Here is a 26,589-nt window from a genome sequence, read left to right as displayed (position 1 = left end):
CATTTCAGAGGCCCATGGGGACCATCAAATCAAGTATGTAATACTGAGAACAGACAAGAATACGTAAGAGCATAAGTTCTTCGATTCCAAGTGACAAATTAAACAGTTCCAAAATTTCCATCTAGTGCTATTCATAAAGTATTAGTTGTCAGTTAAAAATCAAGTATCCTCATCATGATTACGGATGGGTAAATAAATGAAAACGCTTAGGATATAATTTCATAACGTTAAAAATTTTACTATGCTACGTATCAAAAAAGAAAGGGAAATTTACAGTGTAAAATAGAACATAAAGAATACAGAAAAAGAAAATACTCATCACACACATTGTTAATATTAGTTGCAATCAACCAACACTTTTTTGGCACAAATCAGATAGTGTGAGGACACTTTGAGCTATTACAAAAGAAATTATAACTTAAAAAGAAGAATCAGTGAAGCTGTCACCATGTAAAATTAAAAATAGGTGCATGGGTTAACTTTCAAGAAGGAAAAAAGAGGAAACTCATTTATCTTTTGCAGATTCCTTAATGTTCACACACAAAATCATTTTGATATGAATCGGGCAACAATTAAGTGGATTGTGCTTGTTTTCATTGCTCAAGAAAATTTGTATTGGAACGTTGGTAATCTAATTTCTTTAAAATTACTTTGGTACATAGCCCAGTGATGCAAACTTTATTTAAACAATAATTTATCTCCAAAAGTTAACCATTCCGAGAATTGGTAGAATAAAAAGAGAGAAAATCGGTTTATTTTACAAGGACTAGTGTATCGGAAAGTAAATGGTAAAACAAGGAGCTGACCTGATAAGTTTGCACGAGCAAACATCATAACTAGCCTTCTACATAAACTTAAATTGCTAATCTATTATTGCACAGGTAAATTTAAGAGTTCAGAGGCAAATAATTTCATAATAATACTTAAAACATTGATGGTGGCAGAAAACTTACAAATCAATGCTAAACAAAGAAAAAATACAAAATTATAATGGAAAAAATACTTGGTAATACTGTGTGATGATACAAATCACATGAAATGTAATATTGAATGTGACTAGATTTGTTAAATAAAAAACAAAGCAAGGCCGGTGAATTGAAGTTCTGTTTTTAGGGGAAAAATGCTTAGTTCGATAAAGGGGGTTTTATTTATCATTTCGTTGAAACTCGGCACAATTTTTACTTCTTCTTTTTCTTTCTTTTTTTTAAAATTCCTGGTAGGTACTAGTGCATAAATACAAAGAGAACATTAAAGGCAAATTTGAAGATCTTCAAAATATATCATTAATAGTGCACTATGCGGTATGTTAATTTATACTTAAAGGCTGTGAGGAGAACAACTTGTTGTGGTTCTAGGTGATAAAAGGATCTCAATTCAAAGATACAATTAAGAACATACTCACTTGAACAAAGGACAGTACTCCTCACCAATGATAGGAGCAGTTCATTGGTCAACGTTTTTTCATACAAAGAGTAACCTTAAAAATTGTAGATGATAAAGATGGGATTTATGAGGTCTCTTAGAATTGTTGGTAAATGAGGAGTCCTTGAAAATGGAAAGCTTGTTGAGTTAACAACAGGCAAAAAAACCGTATTATTGGAAGAAATATGAATTTTAAAAAAAAATTACATCTTAAAAGGGAACAACCACTTTAACCTAGTTAATTTGTAGATCAAATTGTTTGCTGGAAATTGAAAACCTTCAGAAACCCTATGAATTAGGTTGATGTTAAAAATTCATGAGGAAAATTTGACAGACTGTTACATTTCGAATTTTATTAAAAGAAGTATCTTCTATTTTTTACTTTTAAAATTTACATACAAAAAGGATAAAATAAGCTCATATTGAGTAATGCCTTTGAAATTATGAGAAAAACTTTCTATTTTTTACTTTTCTCTCACTACAAACTGAGAATGATGAGTTATAATTATCGTGAGCAAAGATTTCAGTGGTCGAAGAACGATTGACAGGCACGGTATTACAATATTATTAAAGGAGAACTTATAATATTCTGTTATCAGCGATGCGCATGCCTATTCCGTTGCCGAATGCTGTTAGTCTCCGCTTCTACTTCCTCTGACTCCTCTGATTCTTCCAGTTCCTCAGAACCTTCTGACTCTTCTTCCGATTCTTCTGATTCAGAGCTTTCAGGATTTTCAACTTTTGCCTGATTCTTTTCAGACAGATTTACTTTTCCATTCATTGCCGTTTCCGCACTCACTGACTCCTTTTCCATTTCAGTCCTTTTCAAATTATTTGATTCGTCTTCTCTCTCATCATCTTCAACTTCATCTTCTTCTTCATCTTCATCGTCTCCTTCTTCTTCATCTTCATCATCTTCTTCTTCTTCATCATCAGTGTCTTCTTTTTGAAGCTTAGTTTCATCTTTCACATCTTGATCACTCTCCACCTCCTCATCCTCAGTCCTTTCTGTGTCAATGTTCTGCTGAGGAGAGTAAAAAAAAAAAAAAAAATAAAAAAAAAATACTGAAAGCTATAACATCTTGAAAGTTTAAGTTTGCTCAAATTTCGAGTAAACAGTTACACTTTGCTGCTACACGAACTTTAAAGACAAGATACTAATAATATTAGGCCATAGCTATCTGTCCTACTTTATTTAATAATGTAAAGACCTTTGTCTTGAATCTGGAAGGTCTTAGTATCCACTTTCGCTTAATGGTCATTCATAACTACTAGTTGAACATACAGGTTGCTCCATAAGTCCTGCACCAACACGAGGCATTACCTCTGTAACTTCTGAACAAATTGAGATAGAGACCTAAAATTGTGTGAGAGCTCTTGGAACAAAGGAAACGGCTTTTGGGAACGTAAGGGAGGTGCGGGCTTTTTAGATCAGCCCGTAGTGTGATTGATCGCAACACTGATTCAAACGAGGAGTGAAATTGAAAAATACATAGCCAAGGTAGTTGCCCATAGGCAAATACCTTAGTATTTGCTTTCCGTTGAATGTAATAGTTAACAGTTTGTGTGAGCATTGATGATGGTTAATAAGTCCGAAAAGTTTTTAGCATTAAATGCTGTATTGTTACGGCACCCTGATTGTATATTTCTGACATTTCCTTCCAATATAACCACAGTATTCTCTCTCCATAGCGGTCTTCATATTGAAAAAACTCCATAACGGATGAATACACTGGTCCGTTCCAATACCAGATACATGTATTTTCTTCTCTGTCTACCAGATCTCCTTATTTACCGGACAAATTTTTCAGTCCCTTGAAGTCTGCCACAAACGAAGTACCTAAATTTTTAATGCTCCTCTCACCTCAGACACTTGACAAATTGAATGCAATGGTTTTATTTGATACGGAGGCAGTAAATTTTTGTGAACCTCAAAATCTGACTATTTGCCGAACATTTTTTTTTTTCGTTGACTGTGTTGGCCATCATTGATTTTGATTATTTTTGCAAGCAGGACATTTGTAATGACTAATTTTCAAGTAACTAAACAATAACTGCCAATACCGTCAACTCAGCCTAATTGGGATACATCCGTCCAGAGCAATTTTGTCCCGAATAAGCGGACATCTCATTAAAGCAAAGTTTTTTATACTGCTAGAATACCTATTATGTGAAGGATTCTGTGCTGAACAATTTTATCTGAATAACACATTTGTCACAACTAACCAGTGTCCCAATTAAGCAGAGTTGACTGTATTGTATTTGAAAAATGATTATCAAAATTTCTGACTTGTTTCAAGTTTATTTGCTTTAACTTTTAACAAGGAAACATACTTGGTAAGCTTTAGTTCTTGCCATGTCAAACGGTCAAAGTTAAAAGTGCAAGAACTGGGTAGCAAGTACGGTATGAATAATAAGAATCAGAGAAAGGAGGTAAAAAAGAATGTAAAATACCTTAACTTCTGTCAGATGCCCTGCTTCAATGACGGTATCAACCGAGGATGAAAATTCGACGGATGAGATTCTGCTTCCGAGTTTGGCTTCTGCCTCCATAGCTGGAACAATATTTTACAAAACTTTAGATTCACCTCAGCTTTGAACATTCATTGAAAAAAAAAGAGAAGTAGGTTGCAAGAAAGTAATTGATGAGATTTTGAATGCAAGTGAGAATCTAAACATTACTATATAGAGTGATTAAAAGAATATTGCTGTTGAGAACAACTACCACTGAATTCAAGATTCTGATTTTTTTTCTCTAGAAAAAGAGTCAATTGGGTGCAGATGAAAGAGGCTGAAAAATAGGATGATCAAAGAGTCCCGCACCACCCCTGAGACCCCTAAAGTTCTTGCTTGTTTTTAGGGTAGTCTCTTTAGGATTTTGGGAGTCCATAAAGTTGTTTCCTTTTACCTGCAGCCGGATTGTTGAAACTTTAACTAGCTATGTCGGTGCGATAAGACAAGACATAGCCCTATCTGCGCCGTGCAATATATCGATTTTCGATTCTTGTCGTGATGACATAGATTTCAACAATCAGGCTGCTGGGAGCACACACAAAATTTCAAGTCTTAGGTGCTGTTGGTACAGGGCTTTCCGATCACCCTGTACAGGAAATGTTTCATTAATTTAATTACAATAAGGGGTTGCTCACCTTCTTTTATGTCATTCAACTCTTCTTCAGATGCTGGTTCCTCTTCTTCAGATTCTTCAAAACAAAAAGACAATAAGAAATTAATAAGACAATTTCAAATACAAACCAGGCATTGGAGACAAAATTTTACAAATAAACACAATCAGATTACCTGGACGACCACTCAAAGAGGTGGGCTCCAGAGCTACCTTTTCTCTGCAGAAGCTAATTAAAAATAATCTTATTGCCGTTTTTATTTTAGTCGTTTCGACTAATCTTTTATACCTAGTAGTGATCTATAAATGATCTGTACTTGAGAGCTTGACAACTAGACGTCGGAAGGAGAAGAAGATAAATGATCAGATGTTTTTGCACAGGAAGTTAAAAAATTAGTATTATTACTTAAATTAGTAAGTATACTCACATGCACCACAAAGACAGTAATGCTACTAGCTGTAATTATTAGTACTTGTTATGGTTATTGTTACTTGTGTTCAATGATGAATCGGTGGTCTAAAAAGTTTTATTAAAATTATCCAAATTATCATGATACACCTGAACTAATGATGGCCAACCGATCAAAGAGGAGATGCTACAGTATTGATTGAAACTCATGGCAAATTTTTTTTGAAAAAATTGTTTATTACCTAATGATTTTAGTTTTGATAATAAGCTGTAACCCATTGCCGTCATGGTGATCAAACGAGACGAAATATCTACAAAAGAAAAATTAAAACATCTGTTTTACATCTCAAGTGGGGACCTGGAGAAAGAAAAGTATTTTGACATGATTGTTATTTTTTTAAAATTTCCTTTTTTACTTTGAAGTTTAAATTTTTTTTTCCTTGATTCTTTTTTTCCTAATGCAACAAACTACTCTTGAATTTTGAGCCAGATCTAGGGTACCAAGGCGCCACTGGTTCTGAGGAACCGCGCATAGCAAAGAGATCGAATTTTGACACTTCATTATCAAACTCAAGACAGGTATTCCAAAATCAAGGAGACAAGTTTATCATACAACTTTTTGGGGCTTTTGTACAATAGTTGTATTATCAACCCCTATAGCCTCCTGATCCATTCTGCCCCAGTGACATGAGAATCAGATGTCAGTTGCCTTTGGAAAGACATGCGTAAGTAGCGTTCTGGGGTACAAAGATTTCAGAATGCGATTTAAAAGTGATGCACGAAACACAAACACACACACCTTTATACAAGAAACTGAAAAGATTATGAAAAAGTAAGAGGATAATTACCATTCCCTGATTCTAAGCTTTCTTCGGTTTCCAAGCTCGGGTTCAAGTTAGAGAGTTTTTCCGCCTCCTGATAAATATAATTAAAGCATAAAACACAGCAATTAATCAAAAGTAGGGAGAAAAAAAGATTTGAACACAGTTTAATAGATTGTTACAAAATCCGTTCGAAATGTGACAAACAAGTCCAAGAAAGTTTGCTCTACTTCACTACTTCGCAAATTGTCACAGTAATGATACAATTTTTTATAAGAATGGCTTTTGAGACTAGTTTCTAATTTTTATAGGCGCTTGACAGTAAATCAGTTTGATTCTCAACTCTGTTTGGGTAAACGTTTGTCTCACCATCACTGAGCTGCTAAAATAAGACTGAAAAGCTCAATGAAGAGATGCGTGAAAAATAGAAGTATTAGTCATTTCTAAAAAAATCATCTTAGGATGTAATTTCCAAAAAATTGAACAAAGGTCTCACTCATTCACATGATTTTCAAAATAATTCTCGAAATCGCAAAACAATCGCTAATTTTGTAATTTTGCAGCCAGGTTTGCAATACTTTGAATAAATTACAGCATTGTTAAGGTGCTCCTCAACGGTTTTGGAAAAAACTAAGAACATCAGTTTGCATATTTAATAATGCAGAATGCGGCAAAGTCGCCAACTCATTTTCACCAAAATTGGCAGTTCGGTGGTATTGTACCGAAGCCATTGATTAGCATTTAACATGAAACTTGGAAAAATTGTGCATTCAGGAATACGGTATGGGAATGAAAACAAATAAAGATGGGAAAAGAGGAATCGGTCGGCCAGAGTTAAAAATATTTTAATGGGAATTACAGGTCTAGTAAATTTGACTTAGAGGAAAGGTGAAAAAAGAAAATGACCAAAATAAAAAAAAAAAAAAAAACATAAAAGGCATAATAATACAAGCAATGGAGGCTTGCTTCAGCACGAGGATCATTCGATAAGTTAGTATCCCCTCTCTAAAATACATAAAAATCAACCAATTTTAAAAAACTTAAGTATAGAGTCTTCCTTAGGACGTACTGCATTCAGAATAGTAAGCATCAAATTAACTGGATGAAATGCAATAGTACACAGATTGGGGATGTGGACGGCGTAAATGTGGATCATCACTTCAGGTCACATGCGATGAAGAATAATTCTCTCTCGCAGTTCACACAATTAATCAATAGTAGGAAACAGACATAATTCTGCTGCTCACTTTACTTGTCTATTTAGTCAAAACCCAAGAGTCTCCCGACAAATAAAAATTTGTTTATCACTAGAACTAATCCGAACTAGCAATAATAATTCGTTATTTCATTATATTAATCAGAAATTTCGTCAAAAGACAATATGATTGAAAAGAGGTGATCCTATGCAAATGAAGATAATGCCAAAATGACCAGAGAGAATAGACCAGGTAAAGCAGAAGAGTTGTAAATTTAGGGGATGTACTTGAGGCACAAAAATTTTGATGGCAAAACCTCAAAACAGCATATCTCACATACAATATTTCAAAATTTTTTTGCACATTAAATTTTGCAGAAAGAGCATAAATTAATGTAAAGTCTTGAAATTCTTGACAGCTTTGAAAGGAAAATTTTGAAATCTAATGTTGATTTGTTTTCCTCCATACAATAGGTACACGATACGCAGGCATTTCCAGACATCGGCAGTAAAACTCCCAAACCACGTATCTCATTTGCAGTGTTTAGGAATCTCTGCTCCTACTTCATTAGTTTAAAAGAGATTGGATCAACATCATTCCTTGAACCTTTTTCACTATTTGCTTCGCACAGAGAAGAAAAATCACAAAGGTTTTTTAGAAGTGATGTTGAGTAGTTCTCCATTTAAAAAATATGGTATGACAGGAAGTCTGAACACCAAGGTACCTGGTTTGGGAGTTTCACCATAAATATGCTGTTTTTGAGTTCAGGCATCAATTCATGAAACAAAGAACACAGATCTGAGCCAAGGTAGAAGAGGGGTAAAATCAAATAACACTTAAAATTAAAAACTGTTACCTGGGTTTTTTTGGAAGAGAATTGTGAATAAATCTTTGATAACCTGATTTATGACAATACTTAAAAATTCAAATACGTAAGATAACTGAAACAATTAAATATTAAAGTGCCTACCAAATCATAACAGAAGAAATAAAGTCAATTAGTAAGGAGGATTTTCGTTCCTTTTTTTTTGTAAAATAAAATAATTGCAAAACAAACAATATATTTGACCAATACTCTTGAATCTATTGACGAATGGTTGTAAAACAGTCAGTTTCAGAAGTTTTAACATTTGAGGTACTGTTGGCAGATAATTAAAAGAAAAATATTATTATAACTATTAAGATTGGAGGATAAAATAGGTTGGTAGAATGTAGCACCATGCAAAGGATGTCATGTGAATATCTACAGTTTGAATATCTGAACTAAAAATACAGCAGAAAATACACATCAAAAGTTTGCTGCTTTAAAAATTTTTGAGTTAAGTCACATGAAAAGAAAACTGAATGGAATCAGGTAGAATTTTATCACCATAAGTTGTAACCACATCTGTTCATCTAATTGAATAAGCACAGTGGACCTTTTGACAGAGTGGGAGTTAATGTACCACAAGATATGTCCGCACATCAAATGCATGAGACAAGACCAAAGACAGATCACGTCATATTGGGCATTGAATATAACTTATTTTACTAGTAAGGAGCTAAAGTTTGGTTTCACAAAGATCTTCTTCCTCACTTGCCACACAGTACTCTTAAATTTGTTTTCAAAGATTCCATATAATGAACAAACTACATTGTTGCTAAGTTAACTGGGATTAATTTTAGGGCTGATTTGACTCCATTAGAGAATGGTTTTTTGACAAGCCAAAAGTTTGCTTGGACAAATGTTGAGAGAAAATAATCTCTCACTCAAGAGAGGAATTAAGAAATTTTTCATGTATTCACCTCCTTCTGCAAGAAATTTAATAAAAAAAAAAACATGTGCAAGATAAGATGCTTAATTGGACTACTTTTTGCAATTGGAAACTACATACAATTTCTGGTTCAGTTTAGAGACAACGGATGTACCATTAGTCCCTATGCACATGAGTGTTTTTATAGATGAGCCAGAAATTACAGTTCCAAATTGCAAAATGAAGTTCAATTTCTAGTACTGTCTGAAAGTCCATACCCTGCACCACCCCAAATTTGAAAGAAACTTTCAAGGCACCTCAAAAATGATGGTTCAGTTGTATTTCGTAATCACTGAAGCAAGAAAAAGAAGAACTGGTGCACTGCAGAAAAATATACTGCTATCATCAGAGATTTCAATTTCTTTCTGCCGAATAGGTAATGATGGTTTGTAGACAGACTTCCAAAACCAGTCAAGTCCCCTTCAAATCAATAAATCAATTTAGTCTTCGAGATTTCAAGATTTCAGTTAAGTTAAGTGCGAAAAAGCTGTCAGAGAATAGGAACTTCAACTTTTCATGATTATATTGAAAAAATAAAAAACTGAACCACTTGGTTGTGAATTTGTGCAGTTTATCTATTCATTCGAATTTACTTTAAATTGAAAAATGAAGCTAACCTTTAATTAAATTTAATATTTGCGAAATGAAGCATAGTAGCAACATTGTATAAAGACGATAGATGTAGGAGGAGCTTTTTCTTAAAGTTTCAGCACAGCCCTTTGTTAATACTAAGATAGGGGTTGGTCACTTCCCTCAGTTGAAATTACTCATTTAAAGAGGGAGCAAAATGAAGAGCTATCTTGAAAATTTCATAAAAAATATGATTCGAGACATTTAAACTTGCTAGGAAAATTTGAATAAAATTACCTCTAATTAAAAATACTGCTCACGCAAATTAATTAGAAGAAAATGTGAAGATTAGATTTCTTAAAAAATAAAATGACAGTTGATTCTACGGTAATGAAAAGAGCCAAGGTATGGATTCTTCATAATGCAAACTTTAAGCATATTTTCTTTTCTGTCATAATCTGATGCAGTCGCGGGCAGTAGTGAACTTCAAGGTACTCATTGAAATTCGACCAAACAGAATATTTGATAATAAATTAAATGACCTAATTAACTCCCACATTTTTTTTCATGGGATATGGGGGAGCACTGATAAGTAGGTATTTCACTATATTCTAAAAAAATTAGCTCTAAAATGATTGTCAGCTTGAAATAAAATACAAAACAGTAAATCAGTTTGTCATGCATCAATTTATCTGATCAAAACGAAAACACGGTTCTTTTATGATGCTTTACTAAGATGAAATTTTTCTTCATGTATCCATCATTTTTGAATTGATGATACATGCCACCTAACTTATTGATGAAAATATAAGTGATTTAATACCCTTTCCTCAAAATTAAAAATTCAGGAACTCCTTGATTATTCAATCGAGACAAAATTTTAAGGGAAGCTGACTTGTTTCAGCAATCTTTTTTGGTAAAAAAAGCAAATAAATTATAGCACTTTTCGATACATTCTCACGAAAATTCAAATTGAATGAAAAATAAAAATGACTATATTTAAGAGCTAGTCAGAGAATCGCGTTTTGATGGTTAATGCTTATACATTAGCAAAAAAAAAGAATGAGATCCAACCAAAAGCCTAGTTTCTACAACCAATATTAATGGAGATATTTCACTTTGAAAAACATGGTGTACAAAGTCATCTGCCACAATACCATAGTTTTTTCCATCTTGGATTCATCAATTAGTGATACTCTCATTTGCAATGGTTGCTCCCCTTAAAACATGAATGAAACCAAGGTGGAATAACTTAGGGCATGCGCACTTTACTGGATGACATAATACATCAAGTTTTTTGATGGGCATTGCTCAGTTAATATTGGATGTAAAAATTTGATAATTGGAGATATCTCATTACTTTTTGTCGATCTATCATCTAGGATCATCAAAACATGATTGTGTGAGTAGCACAACTGACCCATTATATAAAACTCATCATTTTTCAATTGTTGCTTTTTTTTATAGAGGTTGATATTACTCTCGACAAGTATAAGAGACCGAGAGCTCGAACAATTTGAGAGCATTCTCAGAATATTTACAGTTGGAGGATGGTGTTTGTGTTGAAAAAAAAATTTGGGTCAGAGTAGGAAAAGTGAATGGTGCATTGATACAAAATAAACAAGAATAAAAGAGGAAAAATGAAAAACATGAAGGTGCCACAGAAGGATAACATATATATGTACAAATTAAAAAAGTCGTCTTACTGGATCAATTCCGATGAGAGACAGGGTGACTTTACTAGCTAATACAACAGAATCTGAGTTACTATCATCAGGCGAATGCGGGATAGGATGAGTTTCTGACTGACTTACAAGGAGCTTCGATTCTGTTGGAACAGAACCTGTGAGGTAAATTTCAATTGGTTCAGGAACTGGAGGATTAGTCATGGGTATTGGTGAGGGACTTCGATTTCTCGGAGTCAAAGAATCACTCCATCGGTTTCCCCCCGTCAAACTTTCAGTCATTTCAATGTTGACTACTTTAACAGCACCTTTATCAATATCTTCCTCTACCTGTTTTGTATCCAGTCCTTCATCCTCCTTCTGCACACTTTTGTTTTCTGCGTTTCCTTGAACCTGAGACTCCTGCAAAAAAATCATTAGTGCGTTAGATAAAAGAATATTCAGTTGAAAACATTGCAAAAAAATCGTCATACATTTTCCCTTCACCTTGCTTTTCAGCTTCAAACAAATCATTTGTTAAAAAAATAGAATTCAACCTAGCACATTTAAGTTAACTTAGATATTTTTTAGAAATCTAAAAGTGAGAAGCTAATGACAATTGATGAAGAGTCAATAATAGAGAGTGGAATGTGATTAATTGAGAAATTTTAACATGTGATATATTGGTTGCAATGTGTATTTTGACAAGCGATTCATTAAGGTAACCATAAATAAGGAAGCTAAAATAGAATTTTTTAGTTGAATGTGCTGAAAGCTACCTCCTTCATTTTAATAAGCAGTTGAAAGTGCGCTGAAAGCAGTTCCTAGCAATACGATTTTTTTATCTCAACGGAAACACATTGCAATTTTTGAATACTTTTTGTGATTTTGTGATGTAGACTTTTATTCCCAGTCCTTAGGATGTTAGATGGATTATAAAATGAGATAGGGATCCAAACTGATAAGCTGAGCTCAATTTCTAAATTGTTTTCTTTCTCGATACCTTCTGTTACTTGAGCTTGATTGGTCAACCGTAACAGAACTATTACTCCCATATGTAGTACATTTACCAATATTTTGTTGAAATTAGCAAAGAGACTAGCAAAAAATATACTCTTCATTTTAGCTTGACAACAAGTCTGACACCACTGGAAAAAGGTCTTAATAGCTCATTATTTTACAAGAATCTACACTGGAAGTAAAAAAACATAGAGTTTATCATACGAATTTTGCATCATCACTAGTTTCACTTAACTTTCAGCAAAAAGTGGATTGAACACTTACGGCTAGAGGCACTGTTTCTTTCTAAAGAATCTACATATATTTTGCAAACCTTAAAATAAACCTGAGAGCATGCAAATACGAAATATAGCAATCGGTCAGATGTGAAGACCACCTCTTCCCTATTTGCGTACTTCCAGTTTCATTTTAGAATTTACAAAAAAGATTCCTTGAGAAGAGCTGGCTGGATTGTGCCTCTAAGTGTAATTGATTCGATTTTTGACAAAACTTTAAAGTGAAACCAGCAGTTTAACAAAATTGGTTAAATACCTTGATATTTAATTACTTCCACAATAATTTCACCTGAAAAACTGACAAGAATATGTACATCAATTATTCATACATAGAGAAACCACTAAGTCAATTTCTTAAAACAGCTCAATCTTCTTTTTTCTTCTTTTAACGAAAAAACACAATTTCTACTCAAGCTCTTCATGGCATAAAGAATTTTAGCCAAAAAGAGGATCAAGTGATAGAAGAATAATTATAAGTATCCACACTTCAACTTTTATTTTATTTTTTGACACATTTGCGGTTACGATTGCTGTAGAAAAGACCTGAAAGATGGGACGACAGGCTCTAAACTAATCATAGTTTATTAAGAAATATCTAAGGTAAATAATTCAGACCAGCCATAAACAGTAAGTGTTTAACAGCAATAAAACTGAACCTGATAAAGTTATGAAACCATTCAAAATAGTTATTTGACATTACGAAGCGCTTCAGGAGATTGTTTTAGAGAAAACAAAATTAAAAACAACCGAACACTAACTACACAATTACTAGGGGAAAGCGTTCAAACTAAATTTAAAAAATGACCCACGGCATAAAAAATAATTTAGAATAAAAAAAAAATCAAATCAATAAGCAAAAATTTCCAGGTAACTTAAATAAATAAACTTGAGTAATTATTTTAATCAAGTGATATTTACGTTCTTTCAAATATAGTTTGCCTCCTAAAAATGAAAGTGAAGAAACGTTCCAGCAAAATCTTCCTAAACTCAATCAGAAAGTGGATTGAGCTGCTACTTACTTTGATAAAAGCAAAACGGTGCCCAAAGCAGTTCTACTTTCACCAAACTAAATAGAGGGAGATATAATTGGTGCTGGAAACTTGCAATTTTTCGAGAAAAGGAATAAAAAATATGTTTGGCATTGACAAAACAACGCAAGCAACCAAATCTTCTGTCAAGGATTTGTGAACATGATCAATGTGATCAATTTTTTACAAAAAACATATGTATAAATAAATAAATATTGATACATCTATCTCAGTCCTCAAGAGAAAAGGGAAAAAACACTAGCAAAATCTGGAATCGTAGGATGGTCTTATGCAAGTTTTGCTTTCAACATTTGCAACTTGATGGTGAAACTCCCAAACCACGCACTTTGGTTTGCGACGTTGTAGATATCCTTTCATACTTAATTCTTTAAAAGGAGAAATACTCAACGTCAATTCTTTTCAGTTCCGTGATTTTTCTTTTCTGAACAAAGCGAATCCTAGAAAAACTTCAAAGAATGATGTTGATTTGTTCTTCTTTACAAATAATAAAACAGTAGTAAAGATTTCTAAACACCGCGAACGAAATGTGTGGTTAGGGAGTTTCACTATCAAAATGTAGATAATAATTCATTGCATGCGTGAGAGCATAGTCTAGAGAGAGACCACAAACATTTTTAGAGAGGAGTATTCTTTGGAATACACTCAACTACAAAAAGGCTACAAAATGGAGAATGGCTGATGAAGTGAAAGCAGTGATGGAGTTGCATAAATTGCTGATACAGTACAGGTTTATGGAGGAGGAAAAAATACTTGCAGTAATTTACTTCTAAACATGCGCACAATCTAATAGTTTGCTTTTTAGTTGGGCTTTACAAAACGGCTGAAACTGGATTTCTTGATTGTTTCATTAGGAGCAAGAACAGTTTCAAGAAAACATGCCGTGACACGATGCTACATAATTTTCAATCCAATTCAGCAGTACAATTCATAGAGGGCTTCAAAAAGGGGGCGTAATTAAGGAATATGAGATTACCAAACACGTAAGATTAAAAAAAGAAAAAGGGGAATAGCAAATTTACTCATTACATTTAAAACAAATAATTTTACGTAGATGACAAGGAATTTGATGGGTACTAGGGAGTTGAAAAATTATAAAATGATATTAAGCTTGGGGCGGGGACTATATAAAAACACCCCAAACATAGGAAAGGTCACATAAAAAAATTCTAGTTTCAGTTTTGTTGAAAGGCATGTCATTTCTTCACCAATCAGCAGACACGAAAGTTTCATGACCGACAAAAAGTGGGTTAGACGTGGTACTTCTGTCAAAAGTAAAAATAAGTACATTGAAAGATAGCTAGCGAAACAATTAGATATTATTAGTTGGAGATGTTAAAGGAGGATTCCTTTTGCAATATTTAAATGTTGCTACTCAGAGAGTAAAGACAAAGAAGCGGGACGAAAAAAGCGGATGCGATCCAAGGAGGTGGGGATACAGATCGTCCCCGAATCTCCAAACGAAAATGAACGGTTAGAAGTTTTGAACCGTACAATGAATAATACACATAGGCCGGTACAAATTGAGTAGATGAGTTGCGAAACAGCACACACATCCAATAAATATTGTTAATAGTGCCATGCACTATGGGTAGATACACATTTCTGTGATGTTACCAAAGAGACCAGTAAAAACCAAATTTTCAACACTTGACGGTGTAGTTTAGTTCATGGCTGATTCTGATAAAATTGCAAAAAAATTATTTTTCGAATGAAGAATGGGTTGTGAGAGAGTAGTAAGAATGTTGAAATTTCCCTCATTTTTGACGAGAAAGCTTGCAATAACTCCACATTATTACCTGCAAGAGTGTACTTTCTGCTGTCTAGTACAAAATGTCACTCTTCTGGCAAGCTAATGTTTGATTTGCTTGTAAGCACTTTGATAAGTAATCAAGTAAAAGAGACTGTATTCATAGCTGAACTCGAAAATCACACATATCAGTTTGCAAACTTGCCATTATACTTAATTTCCTGATAGGGATATCAATCGATGTAATTTTCCAGGAAATTTTCAAGGCCTTTCTGTTTTTAGATTATTCTGTGAAAGTTTCAAGTAATCAAGTTAACTGATTTCTCATACAAAAATAAAATAAAGTAGGAACAAAAGTTTTAACACCCTTAAATCAACACATTATTTCCAAATTTAGCTGCTGATGTACTGATATTTTGTGATGAAATTAATAAAACGCTTATTTTTTTCAGCTAAGGGTAACTTTAATTGGTTCTCAATCGGGCTACAGATTTTGACAGGTGTTAGACCTGTTTGTGAATTTGTTCAGTTCCATTTTCTAATTTGATGCTAAAAAGTACATTTTATCAGGACTTCATTTCTTTACATACTGATCTCTTGGGTAACACGACAGCACAGTTATCTCTAATTTCGATACCTTGGCCTCAGATTCACTGTGTCCTCGATATTCTTCTAACTTATTATCTTGGTTCACTTCTTCAACCAGGTCTGAGATCGCTGACACAACTGACAACATATAATTATGAAATTGAATTATTCATTAATTTATTAATGCTGTTACCAAAAAGTAACCGCTTGATAATTATAAACCCTTCCATTCACAAAGTTTTCTGTTTTGATGGTTGAACCAGTCCTCTTGAAAAATTAATGACGAGATATACTTAAACAATTTTTCATGGTGGCGCAGCTTGTTATTCAACCATGAAGCTTTCTGCAATTTGAAATATAGGCGCACAGAGTGTCTTAGTCTCCAATTATAAACGTTCTAAATATTGGAGGAAATTTGTTTTTTACTTATTAAAAGGCAGAAATATTGTTGCTTTGGAAAAGCTCAAAAAAAATGATGGATGACACAACAAACATTTCTAAAAATTATTTATCCAATATTGAACTGAAAAAAACTTGTTGTGATGAAAACATCGGTGATTTTTTCTCAGTATGTGAGGGTGAAAATTCTAAGCAATGATCTTGGTTCGATCTCCTTTTAAAAAAGAACACCACGACCGAGATACGCACTTTTGCAGTTTCATCGCTGATATATAAGAATAATGCAAATGATCAGATTTTAACCACTGGAGAAAGACATAACCTCAGAGGAATCATATTTTTTGTTTTTTTTCTTGTCGTGTTGCAAAATGGATAAGAGGAGAAAATGAGGATGATTTTCTTTTAAATCAATTAAATTAAATTAAAGCGTTAGAGGAAAAAGAAAAAAAAAGTTCTTTTAGTGAATAGTTGAGGAGAGTGATGAGCTTTGAACCAACATGAGTTTTAGATCATGCTACTTAAGAACTGCAGAGGAAAAATTATGGTAGTCTGGTGTCAAGTGGGTTAACAGAATTATGCTTTCAAATTAATGTTCGGATTCATTTGAAAACAATAAAAACCGCAAGTACTTTTTTCCTCCTTTGAAAAAAAAAAAAATGATTACCGGTGCCGTATACTGGTGATCAATGAGAGGAGAGTAATATGTAGAGAAAGAATAAAATTTGTATGCATAGTAGTGCAAAACGATGATGTTGTGGGGATATAAGATGAGATACTCAATAAATAATAGAATACGTAGAAACTTAAAATGTAATGTTTTTTTAACATTGTAAGTCAAATTGAACCATTAATTTTTCTGATGGACATAAAGAATGGATAAAGATATGGCAGCTAGTGGACATAAATGATAGGGAACTTAAATATAAAGAAGCAAAAAACAATTTTGCTATTTTTTCAAGGTGGGAAAGAGGGAAACAGCACTATTTTAGTACTATGGACCTTGATTTGAAAAACATTTATTCATACTGCAATGATTTCAAGTACTAAATTTAGCAGAATATGGGCATTTGACACTGTCAAATGTACAATGCAGAGTCAAAAAATGGAAGTGGCTGAAACAAAATAACCCTCTATTTCATTTTTGAAATCTACATAATCATTTTTTTAAATATTGGAGCCATTTTCACACGAATCAAAAAATAGTAAATAATCATTGCACTAATTATTGGCATGCAAAAATGATGAACAAATAGTCTCTGCATGTTGCTACTAGAGAGACTTTTTCTGCTGTGAGGGTGCAATAATGACTGTGCAGGAATTAGATGTAGCAAAAGTGCTAGACGATAACAAAAAGGCGAAAAAGACTAGAACACGAATTCGAACGGAGTCATAAGCAAAGTGCAGAATGAAAACCCAAAAAACTAAACGAGCGGTTATTGAAACAAGAGAACCTCTGGCTGAGCGGATGGGTAAGGTGTTGGTATTGACACCATTTGTTTAACAATCCTCTCCATCGCAGCTTCAGTCTCTTCTAGCCGTTTCCTTAAAAGATCAATTTCTATATCTCCTGAAAATCATTCGTTGAATTACAAACTAAATTCAACCAAGCAAAAGCTTATGATCTTTAGCGTACACAGTTTAGAAAGCCCCATACACAAAAATGTTAACTAACCATGATGTTTATGCAAGTTTTTTCCCTTTCTTTTTACACAATTTGAAAACTAAGGACAGAGATTTTTTAAAGTAGGAGGGAAGAGAGGAGTAATACAGATGAATATTTTGAAGAGCTGCTGCTAAAGAAAAAAATCAAGTTTTCACTCCAAACCTTCTAAAAATTACTTTCGAGAAAAGAAACCAGAAGTGTATGATTGACGTTCCTCATAACTTTGAAATCACTCATTGTATAGGGTTATAAAAACCTCCTGATGATGTCATTTCATTCGGATTTCTAAACTACTCTGGATATTATGAGCTTTGAAGGAAAGCATATTCCTCAAGTTTCTTCGTGGTGTTAAGTGTTTTTACAGTCTCAACCAACACTATGGAAGCATGCGAATCAGGCAATCTTTTAGGATGCCGATGACAGATAAAAGGAAAGTATTTATTTTCTCGCGGGCTTTTTGTAAACAACTGAAATATTCTGATGGCTTGAAATTCTCACAGTCAACTGCAGAAAACTTCTTAGGACTAGACTTTTTTCTGTTGATAGTCACTGTGTCTTAGAAACAATTATTGTTCTTGATATTCCACTCCAAGTTTCCCGATTTTAGAAGTATCGGTGTTTTACTCAATTTATCCGAGTTTTTAGACCAGTTTTGTAGTCTTTCCTCTCTTTATCCTAGCTATATTAGGAATTTGAAATATTTCCAGTAAATTTGGGCAGTTTCCTGTTACGGCATAAAATGACTGCTAAATTTAATTGACAATCTCACTTACTTGTATCCTTTTCTTGCCGGCCTAATTTGAGTGAAGCATGAAAAAAGCAAAAAGGTAACTATTATTTCCAAAACTTTTCTATCCCAGAAAAATACCTCTTATTCACTTTATTACTTCTATTGATGGTACAGAGTGCGTACAATCAATGGTGCTAAAAATTGAGATAGGAAAGGCAAAGATAGGCAGGGCCTAATCTAGTCTTTGAACATTCAAACTGAACTGAGAACAGGAGTTAATTTGGAATAATTCTAGGAGGGTTTTGTGTCTGTTGAAGGTTTTGTTTTTGTTTTAGGGTGTGGCGAAATGAAAAATGTTTGATTCATTTATTTGATGTGAGTAGATTTTTTGCAGGGACTTAATTTTGTACCATAATTTTGTTTTGTAAGTAATACCTGACCTTGGTTTGTAACTTGAAAATATACCGAAGACCGTCGATTGTGATTCCAACACGACCACAGGATCCTCAGATGTTCAGCTCTATAAAACATTTATAATTTTAAAAATAGCGCAATCAAAATTTTAACAATGACGGCAATGGTTAATGAATAGAAAAGGATAAAAACACTCACCTAGTTTTGATGATTCTTGAGGTTTTCCGTTGGCTTTAGGGGTGGGAGCAGCTTTTGGCTCATTGAAGACTACTCTACGGAATTCAGGATCAGGCGGTAAGTCTTTTAAATCCCGTTCTTCTTCTTTCCGAAACAGTATCTGTATTTAAAAATTTAAGAAGTACTTAAGTGAGGTACGTGAAAAGACCCTTGATCAACTTAATCTAGGATCAAAAGTCAAGGTAAACTTTGAGTTTCGGGCCAAAAAAAGACAACGGCCCCATATATGAGTCTATAGAATCATTTGCAAAAGAATGAAAGAGAATAACGATTTTTAAGAATTCATAGAATTAAAAACAAGATTTATCTGTGAAAAAGTTTCGCATTTGATAACTCAATAGATTGCTATACTGAGCCATTGAAAGCAACACATTTTTTGCTAACAAATGCAGTTCTCATTTCAAGGAATTTCGCAATTTTGTACGGATTCAAATTATTCTCATGGTCTACCTATACCTCCCATCAATGATGATTCATGAGTGAATTTGAAATTTAGTGTTAGGGCGTTTGCAAGCGTCAGTGGTTCTCATTGGTTGTTGCTGAAAAAGTTGAGCTGAATTAAAGTTTATAAAAAGAGAGGAAATACTAAAAATCTTCAGATTAAAAATCATTATTTACCCTCAACATGGTGTATACAAAGAAGACAACAATACAGATGGTGTACATGGGCATCAAAATACCAACTGTACTCCCCGTTTTTGGCGGTGGAACCACATGACCAGCTGCTCCCATCGGAGGCCTCATGCCGGGAACAGGGCCTGGCTGAAAATAAAAAAAAGAATAACACAAATAAAAAATAGTAATTACGATTGTGAAATGATGTCTTCCATTCTTATAATTCTGTTCAAAACTGAAAAGATGGCAAATAATAGAGCCTTCATCACTTTTCTTCTCATGTTTTGATAAAAAATTGTACCTCTCCCCTGCTCCCTTGCAAGTTTTCTACCTCAAAAGACCAGTGTTCTGACTTTAATTCAAATCTGTATGCGCAAATCGGTTGACAAGATAATTTTTAAAAGCTTCCCAAAAATTTATCAAGAAGCATGAGAGCATTTGATAATGTAGCAGAAAATTTTGCGGAGGAGGTAGACGGCCAGAACTTCATTCACTGGAAAAACAAGCCGTAAAGGAAGTGTCAATGAATGCATGACATATCATGACACTGCACCAGATGTCAGTATTCTTAACAATTTAGAAGACATGCGTCTGAAATGCAGAGGTCTTGCTCTTCATCTCTATGACCTGGATGAGGGCCAAAGGCTAAAAATAGCCCATACAACACCGGCGGACTATTCAAAAATAAACATTATCAAACTGAGACACCCAGCATTAAAGAAGTTGGTTTGTTTTAAAGCCTACTGCGGCCTGCAGAGAGAGAAAGAATAAAAATTTCAAGGTTAACCTTCTTTTATCTTTGACAATAACATCTTAATGCAAGAAGGTGATGCAAGCAATGGATCATATCCCTTTGTCTTTCTTGTTGACTTCTTCTGAGCAGTAACTCATTATTTTCTATTGCTTCCTTGCTAAAATTCCAGGAAAAATATGATGTATACGTTAAAAATTTCTAACTTCATTTTATGAGAGGAAAAATGGCTTTTTTGGATTCAAATTTTGGCTAAAAGAAACTACAATTTACTTGAGTCAAGACAAGCACTACACTAAGTATTTCAATGTTACACAACTGCAGAATTTTTTGAGTGTGCTGAATTTCTCTTGACATGTATATGAGTTCTAGGCACTAGAGAAAAAGAACAATATTTACAAACCAAACACAGAATATATGCTGAACAGATATCATTTTTTCATTGCTTTATTTGACCTGTTTAAACTTTTGTTTGCTCACAAAAGGGACGTTTAAATTGATTGATTTTGAAAGCACAAGTTAATTTTGAAAGTTTCCCACATTTTCACGTTTTTGCTTGAAATATCCAAAAAATATCGATGCTTTTAAAAGACAATAACTTACTCTTGGCAGTGGTGACACATTTTCGTTTTCAACTCTTGGTACGACATGCGAGTGCGGCACATGAGACTGTAAGATTGCACGCCCGCGTTCCCTCAAAGCTGGATGCATTAACTCCGGGCGCATATGTGGTAACCTTTCCGGCCGTTGATGTTCTATTTGAAAAAGGCAGAGAAAAAATTATTGAGATACCTAGTATCTATCTACAATTGATTCACACTCAACTGAACTTCTCAAAAATGTTATAAAATTGATGTGGATCAATTTAATGCTACATCTAACAGAAAGACTCATTGTTCTGTGAACAAAATCTTAAAAAAAAATTAATAAAAATAGAGACTGAAAATTAAAGGATAAAATAATGAATCAAATTTTGTTGGAAGGATCCATGTTTTTTTTTTTTGGAATAATTTTTGAGTTGCTAAGGTTGAGCAACTCCATTCATTTTGCAAGAAACCATGGAAGCTCAGATAATTAGGTGCATGTTATTTTGACAGGTCAAAATTGAAAATTAAAGTAAAAATCATCAGAGAATTTAAGGGCTCTGTAGTGTTTTTCCCCCCTTCCCGGTAGAGAGGAAGAAACACATTCTCAAGAGTACCGCTGAGCATTAGGTTTATAACTGTTGGAATGGAAACCATACCATGCCATACCTGCTGAATTGAATGATATAAAATGCTAATTGCAAATCGGGATACAAGTTTTTCCTCTTTTTTGTTCATTCACAGTGCGGCTTTCTCCATGCTGATGAAAATCTATCGGCACAGAATTTAGCACAGTTTTGCTATTACTCGCTCAATGCTGGTTGACCCGCAACTGATGACATTTGTCCCTGATAATTTTTTTTCTTTTTTAAATCATCAGTTTTAAAAGTCAGAAAGTAACAGCACAATTTTACTTTTGATGACTTGTTCATTAATTTTGCTCAGATTTTCTTAGTGCATGACCGTGATTATTCGAGTAAGCAAGATGAGAAAAAAAATGTTCAAGCTTTGGAAGTATAAAAAGGGGGGGGGGGATGTTCACTGTTTTTTTTTACTCATGGAGTAAGTTCCAACGTCAGAGGTAAATATATAGTGCAAGCTAGGGTAAATGCAAATTCCAATTGTTACGAGCATCCTTGAAACCTCTCAGTTCTCATTAATTAAAGGAAATGTTAGTAAAATTGAAAGTTTGAAAAAATAACTTAAACAAACAAAAAAAAAAAAAAAAAAAAAAAAGAAAGAAAAAGAACCGAACAAACAAAACTGAGCTGGGGAAATGTATAGGTTGCAAATTATAAATGACCATGCACAATCACAAAAAATGAACGGAAAGTTCTGTAGAGATTATTTAGAGCAAATCAGATAAAAACAAAATAGTTTCACCAAAAAATGAAAATATGCTGGTGGTATACATGTGGATAAAATATATTAATAGATACTAGTTCGATTTATTCACATTTTAACTATTGCAATTTTGGATTAAGAATTAAGAGAGTAGGTTTACGCTGATGGTGCATTAGAAAAAACTTGCATGTTAATATAATAACTGTTGGTTTCATGACTAGTGTTAAGCAGGCAGTTCAATTTAAAGTTCATGAGCTTCAACTCGCAAAAAAACCCCAAAAATTGATTGGCTTACTTGACTGAACCTCTTTAAAAGTTCTCATTAGGCGAGGAGTGCCAAGTAACCCAGGCGTAACACCAAAATTATATTTCATACAAAATGAACTATTGAAAGTTCTAATTTCATCTAGAATATGTTTGTGGCCTCTGCCTATTTTATCTTTCTCCGTCAGGAATAGTGAAATGTCGACATTACATTTCTCTAAGACCTCGCTGCGGCATTTTTCGATTATTTGTTTATTTAGTTTTCCTTGTTGGAAAGCCAAAGAAAGTTTTGAATCAAAATCATTGGATTTCCTCAAAATTTTCTCGCAAACGTCCATCATAATTTTGATTACATTGACGTCTTTTTCAAAAATAACATCACAGCAACCTGAAATTAAAAAAGGTATTCAAAATAGTGTTTTTAACTCGCTGATGGCTAAAATAAAACATGATACAGGAAACAAATTTGAAAGTTTTTTCTCTTTTTCTTGTAGTACTAAGTCATGAAAAAGGTATCTAAAATAGCAGGCGTTGTTGTTGTTGCTTCAGACTGAGCAAAAATGATTGAAGTTGATAACTTCATGGGTCACTTCATATTTAGACATCCTTTGACTCTTTCTCATTAAAAAAAAAACCATTAATGACCAAGAGAAAGCACCATTCGAGGCCAGTCTTTCCTGGCCTCAGATGATCGTACGAGATACTAAGCATTGAGGCATTTAGGCCTAGGTGGCACTAGGATGTATCATCTGTCTTTGCATACATTTTTTGGCACTGATTCTATCTTCACCTTCATCTATGAACTTCTCAAGATTGTCAAACTGAGAAGTTTTAGTTCTGCTAAGTTCACAAACTCTTTTGTAGAGTGACAATGAGTGCAGAAAAGAGAACCTTTCTAGGGACCTTTTTCAGGTTTTTCTGTAACTTCTGTCAACTTCCCGTCCTGCAAAATGGGTGCAAAACCATTATCACAATGTTATGAGCAAGGCTGCTCCTAAGACGTGACGCTGAAAAAACGTTGTACCAAGGTTTTTGCACTTAATTGGCTAGACGAGTGATGATGGTATCTCTACCATCCTCAACAAGGTTATTTGAGAGAAACCACGTTGATTGGTACCGTGTTCCTGGCATTGAGGGTCCACTTTTCATCCTCTAACCAAGAATACACATGAAATCCTCACAATAATCAGAGCTTGCGCTTATTGTTATAGAGCACTAGTGCTGCTTGTAGGATTGTCATGTGCAACTAATCAATTCAAAGTATATAGTGAAATAAAAAGGTTAGTTTTCTGGTGACAAAAATAGACCCTACACATGAACAGCTAGGCTCCAATCAGAACATTTTCCCTCCATAAAGTCAAGCCAAACAAGTTGACACACTCTAAGAGTGCAACAGATGATGCACCATCTTGATTCTTGAATTTACTTTCAATGCTGAACTGAAGATAGAAGATTTCCTGTCGCACTCTAAGTGCATCAACTTATTTGCCAAGGACTAATTACCTCATTCGTCATTCTGAGCAGGAGCAGGATGTTTCAGTTTTTCTGAATACCAGGAATAACTTTAAAAGGAAATTCACTCATCTTCATTTGCACTTAATCCTAGACGGTGTTACCTTCAATGTGGGATTTTAGCTTGGATAAGAATATCTGTGAAAAATGCTAGTATTGTAAAATGTTTCCTTTCCTCATTGAAAAACCATTTCGATGGTGTAAGTTCTCAATCACATATCTCGTTTGCGGTGTCTGCAAACCTCCGCCTCTATGTTATTGATTTAAAAGAGAAAAAATTGACATCGTTCCTTAAAGTTTTCGTAGAATTTTCTTGGTGCAGGTAACAAAAAACACAACAGTTTTAAAGAATTGCTGTTGAGTAGTTTTCCATTTAAAAAATACAGTATGACAGGAAGTCTGCGACCTTATGTGATTGCCAACTTACATCGACGGTTTGGCATGTGAGTCAACGCTACTTATATGTTGGACTTTTAGGACTCTTGCTTGGAATGACAGTGCTCAGTGATAACTGCTGGAAGGCTACTCTATGACGGCTTTTGTGATGAAATGCAGTAGTAGGGTAGGGTAAAGAATAAATGTTTTTTTGCCAGATGCTTTTGAACTAATCTACATTGAAATGGGCTGGTTGTGAATACCTTCTGAATTGAAAGATCGAGATGGTGATTGGTTGACAGAAGTCTGGAACATGGGGTAAAAAACTTTTGGCCATAGAATAGCGAAACATCCTAAAACAATCGATAGGATGAAAACAGTTTTTGTAGTGCTGAGCTCGACGTTCGGCATTTTCGTTCGTCTTAATCGAGGTCGGTAGTCTCAATGAGATAGTGTTGATTCCTCCAACATGTACCCTACAAAACTGCACTTAACACTGGAGACTCCAGAAAATAAACTCAAATTTTAGTGGCAGTCAAAACAAAATTTCAGCATCAAAGAGGGGGCTGAGGCAGGTGAAGTGAAGATGAGATTTCTCTCTCAAAAGAGGAGCTCAATTCCGGCATTGTCAAAACACCTCGCGCTCATTCGACGGTTTAAAGCTTCACCTCACGTTAAAGTCCATGTAATTCCCATCCATACCACGGCCACTGCGCGCACTACACTCACGCAAGCCAAAACTTTCGGGAACTTTAATTAGAGCTTGCCAAAAATAGTTTCACCTTAGCCCGAGCCGGCCGAGCCGAGAGAGATGTGTTGGTGTTTTGTTTTGATTAAAGTTTCCGCATTCCGCAGTTCCAGATCACCACAAAAAGGAACCAAGTGGAAGCTGAGGAATAACTAGCGGAACGTGGCATTGAACTGGCTCATGCGCGTTACGCGCGCGCGCGAGGATTTAAAAGTTTGAACCGCTATTTAAATTGACGGGGAAGTTTTTACTGCCCGCAAAAAAATTCTCACTTGCTGCGCAGATTTCCCGCCGCGCGCCGTTCGTTGAGTGCAACGACCAATCAGTATTTTTCCCGCCACGCGCCGCTCATTAGGTGCAACGACCAATCACTGTATTTCCCGCCGAGCGCCGTTTGTCAAGTGCAACAGCCAATCAGCGTTGAGCGCAGGAAAGAGGGAAACATTGAAATTTTATGAAATATTTCACGACCTCTCACGAGGTTTACGAGACATGAAGCTGCGTTCATGCAAACTATAATTACTTTATGGAGAGATCACACAACTTCCGGTGGAAACAGCTCATTGTCGTTGATTAGCAATTTTGATAAATTCAGTTGTGCATCATATTATTGGACTAGGGGTTTACCTGTGCTTCGCAAGGAGCACTGCCTTACGCGCTTATTGGCGAGCATTCCACGCTGTTAATTTGTTAATTACTCCTAAATAATTATAATTATAATGAGTGGATGGGAAAATATTTACTCATACTGGCAAGGAGCTCACATTGATTACTATCCTTACTGAGTGGAGCTTATTTTATCAAATTCGCCTTCAATAATCGTACTGGCAATATGAGCGGCTTAGGAGCTAGAATCGTTTTCATGATGTTTAAGACTATTCACAGATGTTGATGGCAAAATCATGGTTGTTTCTAAATTATTTGCATCAACGTTTCCATCATTCATGACTGCACCCTTCATATGAGTGTGATCTTTCCGTAGCTTGACTTGTTACAGAGGAATGTCAAAATGAGTCAACATGAGCTCAAGAACGATCGTCAAACTCTCAAAAATTCACACCGAGTAAGCAACAAAAAGACCGTTGTCCATAACGAACACATCCTATCATTCAATTTTAAAATTTGTTGATAATTTGGAAACGAATAGGTTCAACCACAACGAAACAAGATCCAGTTTTCGGCGACTCAATTTGCCCTCCTCCTCCATTATAAGGCGTCGGCCACAATAAAGTTGTGCGAGAACCCTCCTCGCCCCCCGTAGCGACACGGGAAATC

The 26,589-nt window shown here is 34.5% G+C and overlaps 1 protein-coding gene across 14 annotated transcripts; it reads right to left on the bottom strand.

Annotated features, from left to right (window-relative positions):
* Positions 1-214: 214 nt before the first annotated feature.
* On the bottom strand, positions 215-25,375 carry LOC109043854 (uncharacterized). 14 transcript variants are annotated; one of them, XR_011900823.1, is made up of 14 exons: positions 24,830-25,375; positions 22,711-23,067; positions 21,091-21,242; positions 19,740-19,883; positions 19,083-19,221; positions 18,514-18,534; positions 17,529-17,644; positions 11,042-11,422; positions 5,804-5,870; positions 5,198-5,266; positions 4,572-4,625; positions 3,877-3,977; positions 481-2,446; positions 215-440 (listed from the first exon to the last, which is right to left on the bottom strand). XR_011900823.1 is itself a non-coding variant. In XM_072306204.1 (13 exons), the coding sequence occupies exons 1-13, from the start codon at positions 24,975-24,977 to the stop codon at positions 2,018-2,020; spliced, it is 2,178 nt and encodes a 725-aa protein (XP_072162305.1). In that variant the 5' UTR covers positions 24,978-25,375; the 3' UTR covers positions 215-2,017. The 14 variants fall into 14 exon arrangements, 13 of the variants coding, with proteins under 13 accessions (XP_072162305.1, XP_072162307.1, XP_072162312.1 ...); XM_072306204.1 differs by having other exon boundaries at positions 215-2,446; XM_072306206.1 differs by having other exon boundaries at positions 215-2,443.
* Positions 25,376-26,589: the final 1,214 nt, after the last annotated feature.

Source organism: Bemisia tabaci, chromosome 1 (assembly GCF_918797505.1).
Source record: "Bemisia tabaci chromosome 1, PGI_BMITA_v3".
Lineage (NCBI taxonomy): Eukaryota > Metazoa > Arthropoda > Insecta > Hemiptera > Aleyrodidae > Bemisia > Bemisia tabaci.
This window is presented reverse-complemented; position numbering and strand designations above follow the sequence as displayed.

What these genes read in the sequence shown, in the direction of transcription:
- LOC109043854 (XM_072306204.1), bottom strand. Translation starts at nt 24,977, where the DNA reads ATGCCGAACGTCGAGCTCAGCACTACAAAAACTGTTTTCATCCTATCG. An exon ending in CTCTCATCGGAATTGATCCA is followed by an intron (nt 5,871 to 11,041) that starts GTAAGACGACTT and finishes TATATTTATCAG; the next exon opens with GAGGCGGAAAAACTCTCTAA. An exon ending in AAGCTTAGAATCAGGGAATG is followed by an intron (nt 5,267 to 5,803) that starts GTAATTATCCTC and finishes TTTCTTTTGTAG; the next exon opens with ATATTTCGTCTCGTTTGATC.